General features: G+C 39.8%; 1 protein-coding gene across 1 annotated transcript in view; it reads right to left on the bottom strand.

Annotated features, from left to right (window-relative positions):
* Positions 1 to 7,650: 7,650 nt before the first annotated feature.
* Positions 7,651 to 11,658, bottom strand: part of ANKH (ANKH inorganic pyrophosphate transport regulator) — a 103,505-nt gene continuing 99,497 nt past the window's right edge. The window contains exons 10-12 of the mRNA XM_063130233.1: positions 9,982 to 10,105; positions 9,398 to 9,497; positions 7,651 to 8,695 (exon numbers count right to left, since the gene is read on the bottom strand). Coding sequence (XP_062986303.1) covers positions 8,579 to 8,695; positions 9,398 to 9,497; positions 9,982 to 10,105 — 341 coding nt within the window. The 3' untranslated portion in view covers positions 7,651 to 8,578. The remainder of the gene's footprint in view (positions 8,696 to 9,397; positions 9,498 to 9,981; positions 10,106 to 11,658) is intronic.

Below are 11,658 nucleotides of genomic sequence, written 5' to 3'. Positions count from 1 at the left end.
TCCAAATTAATTTGAAGAACATTTCAAGCATGGTCCTGAAGTCTCTCCTCCATCTTGTCATATAGCTATTAGGATGAACCAGTTGTTACTGAGAGTAGCAGTTTAAAGATTTTAAAGTGCAGTTTTGTGTTCATTTTTGTGTGAAACATAACATAACATTTTCCGCTTTTGCTGATTTAGATTCTATCAAGACTTCAAGGAAATAAACAGATATAAAAGCAACTGGAAGCCATAGTTGTTCTAAATCTAAGGCAATAGAAGATGCAGTTTTTGTAGTTCTAAAACTGTTTATAAAATGTGTGTATTTCAGTTTTAACTGAGGTGGGTTTTATTGACAGCTGTCACTGAATTAACCTATGGATACATATGTAGCAGACATGCCAGGCACATAGACAGAGGATGCCGAAGAAATATTGTGGTTTTAAGCTTCCATGTTTTATGCTGTACCTTATGGTTTCAATTTTTGTGAACCCCCCAGGGAGCTTTGGCTATTTGGCGGTACAGAAATAAAATAATAAATACAATAATAAAGAGGCAAATAACTAAGCTTTACCTGGGGAAGGTGTGAAGTGGCAGGGATGTATTTACTTGTTCCCTGCCAGATAGCTTATGTGTAACCTGGCCAGCTGATGTGACATGGCTTGCAGGAAACAGAGGTTGTGTTTACAGCTACCAGACAAAAAGCAAAAATATCAGCTTGGTCAGATTTTTAGGGCTTTGTGATAGGCATCGCTTTTGGTTTCCAAACCAGTGCTTAAGACTATGAAGTTAGAAATAAAAAATCCAGAGAGAAGATACTTAAAAGTTTTTAATCACTGCATGACTTGATGTTTTGTCAACAGAAGGACTACATTTTTTTTTCTGTCATAAGAAAAGCCATCAAATGCAGAAAACTTTACAGGAAACTTCCTGAAAGGGAAGTAAAGAAATAGAAGACAAACAAAGTAATAAATGCCAAGAAACAACCAATCCTATTAATAAATACTGAGTTATGAAGTAGGGAAATAATTCTGAAACAGTCCTGTATTTGTGCAACTGTGGCTTTTGCTTCTAATATCTTGCACGCGTATTTCTTAGTTCTTGCAAAATGCTGAGGTTCATAGTTGTGGAGAATGAACTTCATTGTTTACTCTGCAGCCAAATGCTCACATTTCTATCCTGATAGTGCACCTCCACTCTCAGCAGGGATAATGGTCTTGTGTGTGAGGGTATTTTTTTTCTTCCACAAGCCTCTTCCAGTTTTGAGGTTGGTTCTTAAGGTGTTACTTTTGTGAAGGGTGGACTGTGTCAGTTTCCTACCATTGCATAGTAGCCTCATGGGAACAGTATTGCATATCTCAGGACAAGGCTACATATTACACAGCAAATATGGGGTACCCAAACCTTTATTTTCCTTGTAAGCTAATATGGGGGCTGGTATTTGCAGGATGAATCATCATGTAGGGAGAATAACACTCTCATTGCTCCCCTAAAACTAACACCCCTAGCCATTATTTTACTGTAATTCCCCCCAAAAGAGCATTTACAAGGGAGAATTGGCAAAAACAGGAAAGGCTAAGCATCCTTCATCATATGTGCTGATTCCCCTTGAAAATACCATTCATTCAGTCATTCATTCATTCATTCCATTTTTATACTGCCCCATAGCAGAAGCTCTCTGGGAGGTTCCCCCCAAAAAATTACTTTTGCATGCGTATTACCTAACAGGCATGTTTGAAAACATGTAATTGCTGGTTTATAGTGTAGTCCCGCTCTGACCCACAAAATGCATAAAATATGCACATCTACTGGTGTCATCACACATTTGTAGTCCACTTGATTACAGTAGTAATGTCCAAATTGCGTTGCCAAATCCATATGGGCTTTCATTTTTTGATGTACAAATTACCTCATAACCACCATTCTAAGAGCCAACTCAGGTGGTAAGTGCTACCAGGATTGTGGCTAAAGCAGGACTACTGAGAAAGAAGGAAGTATCAGCATAGGCTTGGGGGAACCCTGAGTTTTGCAGAAGTATAGCCCCCAAAAATGTTTCTAAAGAGAGCAAAAAGTCCTGAAACACAACCTACTGAGGACAGCCGGAAAATGTAGAGGGATAACTGGAAAAGAAAAAACTGAGCATGTGGGTGGGGTGGAGGAGTGAAATGCCCTGCTTAGAGGGAATGGCTGGTTGGAGCATCAGCAGAAGCACTCCATTTAGCAGTGAGGATACACTGCAACATTTTGTTGCAGGCCCCATTAATTCCTTCTACTTTTAAACAACAAGAAAGGAATATACAAAGGTGATTTAAAATTAATGGGCATCAGAGTGTTAGCTTTCGTGATATGGCTGCTCATTTGCAATGAGAATTGTATCTCCATGCCCTTTGTTGTATACATCACTAAGTAAACAGATCGTCAATAAATCTCGCCATTGATAACTATTTCCTTTCTCTTTGAAGTTTTTTGTAGAGACAGCATTCTGACCCCATAATACAGTGAAGCTGCAATAGTAATTGTTAAATCAGCTTGAATTTACCCATGTCCAGCCTGAATCTTTGTACTAAAATGTGGTATTGATGTGGGATAGAATCACATTGCTACGCTCAAAATATCATCCACATAGTAACTACTTTACTGCTATGTAGATCCTTAGTTTTATGTGCAGCTGCATGGGTGCTAGTCACTTGTAGTAGAATTCGATACCTTTCAAAAAATAGGTGTAAAGGAATGAATCTCTTCAGGGAAAAGATTAAGATTAAGATTAATAAATGTCTAGCACACTCTGTTTTTTGAAACTGCAGTAAAAAATACTAATTGCAGGGAAGCCAGTAGCAAGTCTGAGATTGTGAGAAATTACGATGCTAAGAAGACTCTGTAAGGTGGGAAAATACTAAAAGAATACTGTTAAAGTCATTTACCTCCTCCTTTGCTATAGTGGCGAGCACTTCTCACAGAACCAAATTACTGTGGTTGTCTTTACAATTCTTTCCCCTGCCTAATATTTAGCATTCAGCACCATTTCCAACTAAAATCTCTAATAGCCTTATGCCGAAATGCGTTGAGGCAGGATAAATAAATGGGACACACCTGCACGCACTTAATGCCCGTCATCAGGAAATCTATATGGTTGCTTACTGTGAGACATCATTTCTATGTTATCAAATTACAAAGAATGTATATAAAAACATTTTTCTTTTACTCCCAGGTTTTAAATAAAATGCTTGGCACCACTAAATATTTAAAGCAATGGGGGTGAGGTGGGGGAAGCATGTTTACTTCTCATTTAGCTTGTGCGGTATTTTGTCAAGACTACTATCTGACTGATATCAAAAGTGTCTTTTGGCTCCAAGATCCTAATGAAACAGGACCATCTCCAAGAAACTGAAAATCAAAGGCATCACCATGTTCCCCTCTTAAAATAAGACTCTTTGTCATTCAAAATGTTTGGAATGAATAGCTTTAAGAATAGTCAAGATTTCCCTTTGCCTCCCTCTCTGCCCCCCAACATCATTTTACCAGTGTATTCCTTAGCTTCAACTCACAATGAATTTAGCTACCTTTTTTTTTTTTTTTGTCTATGAATAGTTGAACTGCTTTGGATAAGGCATAGCAAACGCTATGCTGGCGGATCACAAAACATGAAATAGCTTGAAACCGAAAACGAACAGCTGCCCAAATGTTTTTCATCAAGGAATCTGTCCATTCAAATACTTACGGGGAATTGAATTGAATTTGAATTGAATTTCTTTATTTGCATCAGCCACAGGCCTTAGCATTTGAAATGAAATGTACAAAAGAATAAAAGCAAGATTGTACTTGACCAAAAATTACCCAAGTTGCATTCTAAACCAGGTTCTTCTGAGTTACTGTATGTGGGAGATGAGGACACTCAGAGCTCTTAAACACTGGGGTCCAAAAGAATTCTTTCACACATCCACCAGGGCATTTAAGGTCCCCCATATTACAGCAGCCTCCAGTGCTCCTCCACTCAAAACTGTCCGGGGACACTCAAAGGCAACATCCAGAACAATGCAAAGAGCTGTGACATGGCCCCCGTCTTTATGGTGGCACTTTGGCACCGCTAGGCCCCTTGTACCTGCACTTCTGTTCCTTCCCGGCATCTGTAAGGGAAGGAAGGCAAGTGCGAATTTTCCAGCCCTCCACCACTGAAAAAGTTTTTAAAAACTGATGGGGGAGGAGAGGAATGGGGTCATTCCCCCCCTTTTAATTTTTTTTTTATAATCTTTATCTGCGGAGCTCCGCAGATACAAATAATAAAAATAGAAACGGGGCGGGGGAGGAAGGAGGCAGCCAGAGGGACGTGAGAGGGACTGGGCGAATCTCCACCCTCTCACTGCCCATTCCTCCCCACCCACCCCATTTCTTTTTATTTTTATTATCTGTATCTGCGGAGCTCTGCAGATCTAGATAATTAAATGTTTAAAAAAGGGGGGAGAAACGGCTTGTTCCTCTCCTCCCCTCGTTTTAATTTCTTTTACTTCTCCAGAGGCGTGGGGCCACCTATGGCAACCAATCAGGGGGCACCATGGGCTCCGTTGCCAAAAATGTCGAGGTAAGTGCCCAACTTTTTTGGAGTGGAGTTTCCAGGGTTTGCCCCTGGATGGCTTCGCAATGGCGGCTGCATCATGTAGATGATGTGCCACTACTGTGAAGCCACCCCGGGGCAAACCCTTCGTGTAGATGTGCCCCAAAAGAATGAACTGTATGCATACAGCGTTCTTTTGTTCTAGGATCGAATGTTTAGGGATCTGGCATCCAAGCTTCACCTGTTTGCTGTAATTAAAGGAGTTTCTCCTACAATAAACACGGTTGCTGAAGCCAACTGTTGGATTCAGAGCTGTGAAGCTGCTCTAAATCTAACAGAAACCAATGAAACTTACTCCTGAATGTGTATTACTCTGAAAAGCCTCAACTAATTCTCTCCCCATTTTTGTTTGTCTTAGACCTCTGCATGTGAGTCATCTTCTCTATGAGTGAAGTAACCTCTTGCAGTGACTCTTGTACCTTTCCTAGTGAAGGCCATTATTAGACGCAAACAAAAAAGCAGATTTTTAGCAGCAAAAAATATTTTTTTCTTTGCATATAAAGGAGTTTGGGAGCTCAGAAAACGCATTATCTTACAAAACAAATATTGATCTATCCTTAGTTTTCCCCCTCTGTATATTGCATATAGAGTCTTCACATATTGAAGTACCAGACTACAAACTAGCCGTATGCCTCAAGCAGTTGACCCAGAAAAGTACAGCATACAAAACATCACCCTTATCTGTTTATAATGTCTGAGCGTTGACTTTGATGATACTCTGACTCAATAGTCAGCCATTCACAGGAGCTGCGAGGCTCACTAGAGTTCAACTAGCGATTCCGAGACAAAAGGATCCAAAACAATATAAACATCAATTTGTGTTTTTACATGATCAGGTAATATATATTATTCTATATATTACAATAATTTATATAGCAATAAAAATACAGATTAGGGCCTTGATCTGGAAAATGCCTACATCCTATAGCACATACATAAAGGGTTTGTAGAGTGCTTACACAAATGCGTTTGCAAGTTTGAGCTATAGGGACATCACAAACATTGAGTTCAGAAACAGGAAGAAATCTTCTAAACAGCCTGCATTTGGCTGGAAAATGTATAGCCTACTGAAAAACAACATTGGTGTCCCATATTTGTAAGCCATAGTTAGTTCAGTAAGAAACAAAAAAACATATTCCACAACATTTCTCAAACTCTGCTGTATCTTGATCTCTATTCATTATCTTCAATAACAATCCTTTTCTTGGAATTCAAGCACCCCTTTACTTAAATATTATTGCATCTGAAGTTGCAATTATATGTACAAAATCTCCTTTATTTCAGGCATCCATATCCCCACAGTTGCTACTTATCCAAAGGTCTAGCTAGATTCAGCACTGAAATATTAGATTTTTAATCTTTTCCAGCTCTAAACCAAAATAAATATAATGCAGCATACATTTCTAATGACATACCAAAAGGAACGTCACAATAAAACTACTCTTACCATTTTATTTCAGAAGAAATGAAAATTTAGAGTTTGATCATGCTAGAGAAATTAATATTGTCATAGTACGGAAAAATGAACAGCTTTTGTCATCATGTGTGTTTGCGCATGTGCTCACAGACATGCACAAACAGACAGGCATATACTGTACATACATGACCAAATGTATGTGCATACGCAATAAAAACTACACAGTATTGACTTCATCCAGTATATTTCTTTAAGAAGCAGAAAGAACTTGCTGTTTGGATATGTAATGTTCTCTGTTTCTGCTGCCACCATTAATCGGTCACCCATTTTAGCTGAGAGACACTCTAAAGAGGGGATTCTACATGACACACCAGGGCTTTTTTACATTTTCCAAAGCAGGTTGCTGGCAAGCCCCATTGCCGTAGCCATTGTTCCCTTCACATGCACACGCACATACACATGCACACACACCCCTCTTGCCTTTTGGGTTGGCAACTGGGGGGCTTTTGTATTCAGCGGGCCAGATTTAGCCCTGGGGTCTCTTGTTGCTGATCCCTGTCCTAAACTGGTTTGCACAATCCTTGCTGGTTATGCAAACATCCGCCACATTATCTTATTCCATTTGCACATATCATATTTACAGAGATTTAACATTTGATGATACAGCACGCTTCTTTGCGGTTACGTTTAGGCACACAAGCCAACTTTGTTTTGTATTAGAAATTCTTTTTTTTACTGAGCTTTGGAAAAGTCAGAAACATATTGCAGCCTAAAATAAATTACACGTAATGTACAATATATATATTTATACACATCCATATGTATATATACACATATATTGATATAGGATTGCAATTTTAAAGATTTCATCTGATCTAAGCTATCTGCTCCCCAAAAACTAGAAAATGGCTTTGTGCAAAATTAAATTATTTCACTGTTCTAAAGCTTATAGAAAAATACGATTTGGCTAAAGAAACCTTGAAATGTTGCATTTCAAGAGATTTCCTCTTAAGATTAAGATGATGTCATGTCACATGGTAAAATTAAGCTCCTATATGGGCATTGAGGGTCCCACTTAGTTCCTATTAAGCGCACAGCTGAAGGGCAAATGCTGGTGTTCCCAATTCTGCACTGCAGCACACAGTCAGAAATGCAGGGAAAGTCCCAAGGAAAGGCAGGTACCTCTTCCACCACATGTTCACATCAACTGTAGGAGGCTGTTGTGCCAGTTTTATATTCCACGCTTGTCCCTGTTAGGTATCTGGCTGGGAGATCAGTGAAGGCTGAAGTCCTGGGCAAGTGTGGACTATGAGCATCAGTGATGCATAAGCATGTTCAGTCACCAAAGTGCAGGCAGGTGTTGTGGACACAGCCAGCCCAGTCAGATTAATGGGTGGCAGGTGAAGCACTCATTTCTTGGACTGAGAACCCCTTCTACAGCATTGCTGGATATTTGCTTCTCAACAACCTTCCTCCAATGTAGGCTTTGATATACCATTCAGTGTTGACAAAATGTTGAAGCAATCTACCCTATACAGAGTTATCTACATGAAGGGAATATAACATGATATTCTCTGTACGTTAGCATGTATATTGTTGAACAGACAGTACAAACAGACATATTTGTGTGTTGTTGTTTTTTTAAAAATGGATTAGAACTTTGGTTTAAGTATTGGTAATTTTTGTTTTTGTCATCTTGCTTTCAAAAAACAGCTGGTTGTACCACACCTCAACCACAGTATCCTGCACAGCACTGAGCACGGGAACAAAAGCCTCTCAAAGAAAGGGTTTTAGACTGGACACTAATATTCTATATAAAGCTTCTGATTTAAATGTCCACAATTGTTTTAGAAAATAGTTATAAGGTTAGTGTAGTAGAGATAACAGTTCACAGTTGATTAACCAGAAAATAGAAAGAAGACTACTTTGTACCTTAAGTGACATAATCAATCTAAACAGAAGTCTTGTACTGTATTTATCACTGTCTATTTAATATATTCCACCTGCCATTTATTCTTTCTTGATTCCTGTCTCGGTATTCTGCTTTGTATACAATATATTACATTTAATGATGAGAAAGCCAAACTCAAGAACCCCCCATGATACACATCAATAGAGCAAAGTCATCTCCAAGCAAGTAAAATAAAGCTGATGTTGTAATTTTTCAAATTTTGCATTTTTAATCTTTCATTAATAAAAAAAGGAAGTGAGTGTATCAGGGTGGGCGCGGAGAAGCACTGGAGAAGGTGAAAGGACGGCAGCAGAACCCACGAAAAAAACAGGGTGACTTTGTGTTGACAAATGGAGACTGTCCAAAGACGGGAGGCTCTCTCAAGTGTGCAGCAGCCACATCTTTTGAGTTTGAAGTGAGAGAAGAAATTCAGTTGAAAGGGGGGCGGGAAGCAGAGACTGTTCCTTTAAGTCTCTCATTCATGCCAGCATACTTGGTATGCTAGGGAATTCGTTATCTGAAACCTTTGGAATCAAGGCCTCTTTATTAAAAAATAAACAGTAAAGTATGAGAGAAGAATTATGCTTCCAGTTGTCCCTGCAGAAAAGTCACCTCCCAATTGTTATTCATTTTCTTCTCTCATTTCTACGATGTCCGTCATTTCCTCTGTTTGAGGCATGTCAGTCATGGCGGAGTCTTCGCCTTCTGCTGCAGTCTCACTGTCATTCCTCTTCTTTTTCTAGGTTGAGAAACAGAGCATTGCAATAGATGGGAAGCAGTCTTGCTGGGTCTTAAACCAAGGTACCTAGATACTCCAGAAATGCTCAGGCCTAATTCTCACTGGATTGGTAAACCTATTCTGAGTTGTACCACTTCAGGCTCAAACTACACAGAATGTTATGTGTAGTTTCCCTTGCATAGAACAGCCCCCTAGATGGCAATCTTAATTCACTCCTCTATGCCAGTTTTCTATCTCTAAATCCTGTTCCCCCTTTGCCCTGTTACTTTTGACTGGATAGGGGAAAATGCCCCACACCACACCACTACATCACAGGTCCTGTTGGGAGGCTGCTTTAGGAAAACAAAAAAATGTGGGGCGCGATATCACGTGCAGCTTCAACCTCATGTGAATGACTGCTCCAATCCCAAAAATAAGATGTCAGGGAAAAGATTAGACTTAAAAAAAACCCAAAAAAACCCTTCTCCCTGACGTCAAGTTTTTTTTTGGTTTTGGTTTTACACGCGTCGGTGTGTGTGTGGGTGTTATATGGGAAACGTACACCCCACCTCCCTCCAAACAAAACAGCAACCAGGTCTCAAGATGAGTTCAAATTTACTTTCCTGGAATTCAAGAGCCATTCTCCACTAACCTAAGCGTAGCAAAAGCAGTTAGGCAAGGAGTCCGTTTCTCTACGTAAACTTTCTATAAGCCGTTTCTTACCTGTTTCTGATAGACGTAACAAGCTGCTATTGCAACCATAGTAGATTCTCCTACAAAGCCAGCCAGAAGTGATCCTACTCCAAGGGTGGCTCCATGAACCCTAAGAACATCAGAAAGAAAAATATACCAGCTTCTGTGATCACCTCTCTCTCTCTCTCATACACAAACAATCCTTAGTCATCGTGTGTTGCTATAATAAAAGGTATTAACATAATAAAGGCTAGCCATTATGGGCATTTAAAACAATATTATGTTTTGGCTAAAATTAGCTGCTTTGTCACCTGTAACAATGCCTTCCCCTTGCCTAGTCATTGGCTCTGTTATTATAGAACTTAATACAGAACTACTGACATGATGGCACCAATAGTTCTTGTCTCTCTTCATATCCTTCCTTCGCAAATTAGAACCAATGTGCATTACAACAGAATTGTGAGCCGGCTAAGTAGTGATCTGATGCGGGCGGAGATTATTGTGCATGGAGAGTACTGTGACTTTATTTTATGCACGGGACAGTTGGCAGGTGTGTGTCGCAGGTGGTGTGGTGGCCTAGAAACAAATGAAAGGGGACAAAAGGTGTTACTTACCCCATGTAAGGCAGCACAATCAGACTGGTGATGAGAACAATGATCCGCAGTACTGAGCTAGGGGCCAGCACAAAAGTCTTTTTCAGTGTCATCAACCATCCTGTCAGGTGTGCTCTGACTGTGACTGTAAAAAGAATGTGGGAAGAAGAATTAGATACTGGCAGCAAGAGCTGGGCTACAGGTTCTGCTTGCAGCAGAGATAAGTCTGGTTCTCTCCAGAAGAAAAAAAATCATTTGACTCCTGGTAGTCTTCAGATCACACATACTGGCTCAGAGTTCATGGCTTGCCCTACAAAGTGTGGGTTCCCAATGGTGGCATTATTAGGGGTTATAGATGCATTTAAACAATGGTGATTTGTGATGGGTCCACACTTTAGGGCAAGCAGTTGGAGACAACACCTGATATTCACAGCCACGCTTGGTTATAAATTGAAGGATATGTGTGATCAAGCTGTGATTGCTTCTATGTTGGACAAAACCAACAATTACATTTGTCTCATTGGCCAATAACACCCCCCCCAAAAAAAAAAGTTCTTTACTGTCATCACACAGGCAATTGGGGTTTCTCTGATACGTAGCCCTGAGGCAGCAAAAGCTTGGTCCGCTGCATCCATTAACTAGGCTTTTCCACCAAGACTGTGTGACCCTTATACCTGCTCTTTTTAAAAGTTGTTGTATTCCTGCAGCAGGCCTTAGGCTTGTTCCATTGCGAATGCAAATCGGTATTGTCCAGTTAACAGGTTTTCTATGCATTCATCATAACTTAAACTGATGTAGATTTTACGTAAAACTGCAGTTGAGTTTCTCTCATGTCACATCTGATTGTTGTTAATGAGGAAAAGTATGTGGGGGGAGAAGAAAAACACACAATGTAGGTTTTACCTGGGCCTAGTTTTCACAATCGACAGATGAGGTGGCACAACTGTTTCTGGATTGTACTTCAGAGCTCACATGGCCAAATATTAATGCAAGATGATTAACTGGCAACTGAACATTTCCATCATATTATGCCAGTGCTATGTCGTCTACACTGGCTCCCAGTCAGTTTCTGGGCCCAACACAAAGTGCTTTAAAGCCTTTAACAGCTTGGGATCAGGTTATCTGGAAAATCACCTTCCTCCAGATATAAATACCTGAGCCTTGAGGTCCTTTTCAGAGGCTCTGCTCCAAGGGCCCACCCCCCACCAAGTGACATGAGGCAGAGGACTACCAGAAACAGGGCTTTCTCAGTGGTGGCACTACACTTGTGCAATAGCCTCCTAGAGATGCTCACCTGGTGCCTTTACTATGGTCTTCTAGGTGAATTTTTTCCCCCATTCACCCTGGCTTTTTAAAACTGGCCTTCTTAAAGGTTATTTAAAAATCCAGGCTCTCCATGTTAGATTTGCAATTTTCTGTGTATTTGTACTTGTATTATATTTTTATCTGCTGGTGAAAATATTTATCTTTGAGATTATATTTTAATATGTTCTTTATTGTTTTATTATTATTTTTTGTGAGCCATCAAGAGAACCTATATGGATATTGCTAAGAAAACAACAGCAACAATAATAATTCATTAAAAATTCCTGCATACAGAAAACCAAGTATCAGAGACAAGAGTTCTAGCCTTGCTTTCTTCTGGATGAGCTACATTTTTTATGGGCGTGGAACTCTTTTCAGTGATGCATTCAGTGA

The sequence above is a fragment of the Elgaria multicarinata genome, chromosome 7, assembly GCF_023053635.1.
Source record: "Elgaria multicarinata webbii isolate HBS135686 ecotype San Diego chromosome 7, rElgMul1.1.pri, whole genome shotgun sequence".
Classification (NCBI taxonomy): Eukaryota; Metazoa; Chordata; class Lepidosauria; order Squamata; family Anguidae; genus Elgaria; species Elgaria multicarinata.
Note: the sequence above shows the minus strand (reverse complement) of the source record. Positions and strands in the feature narration are given on the sequence as shown.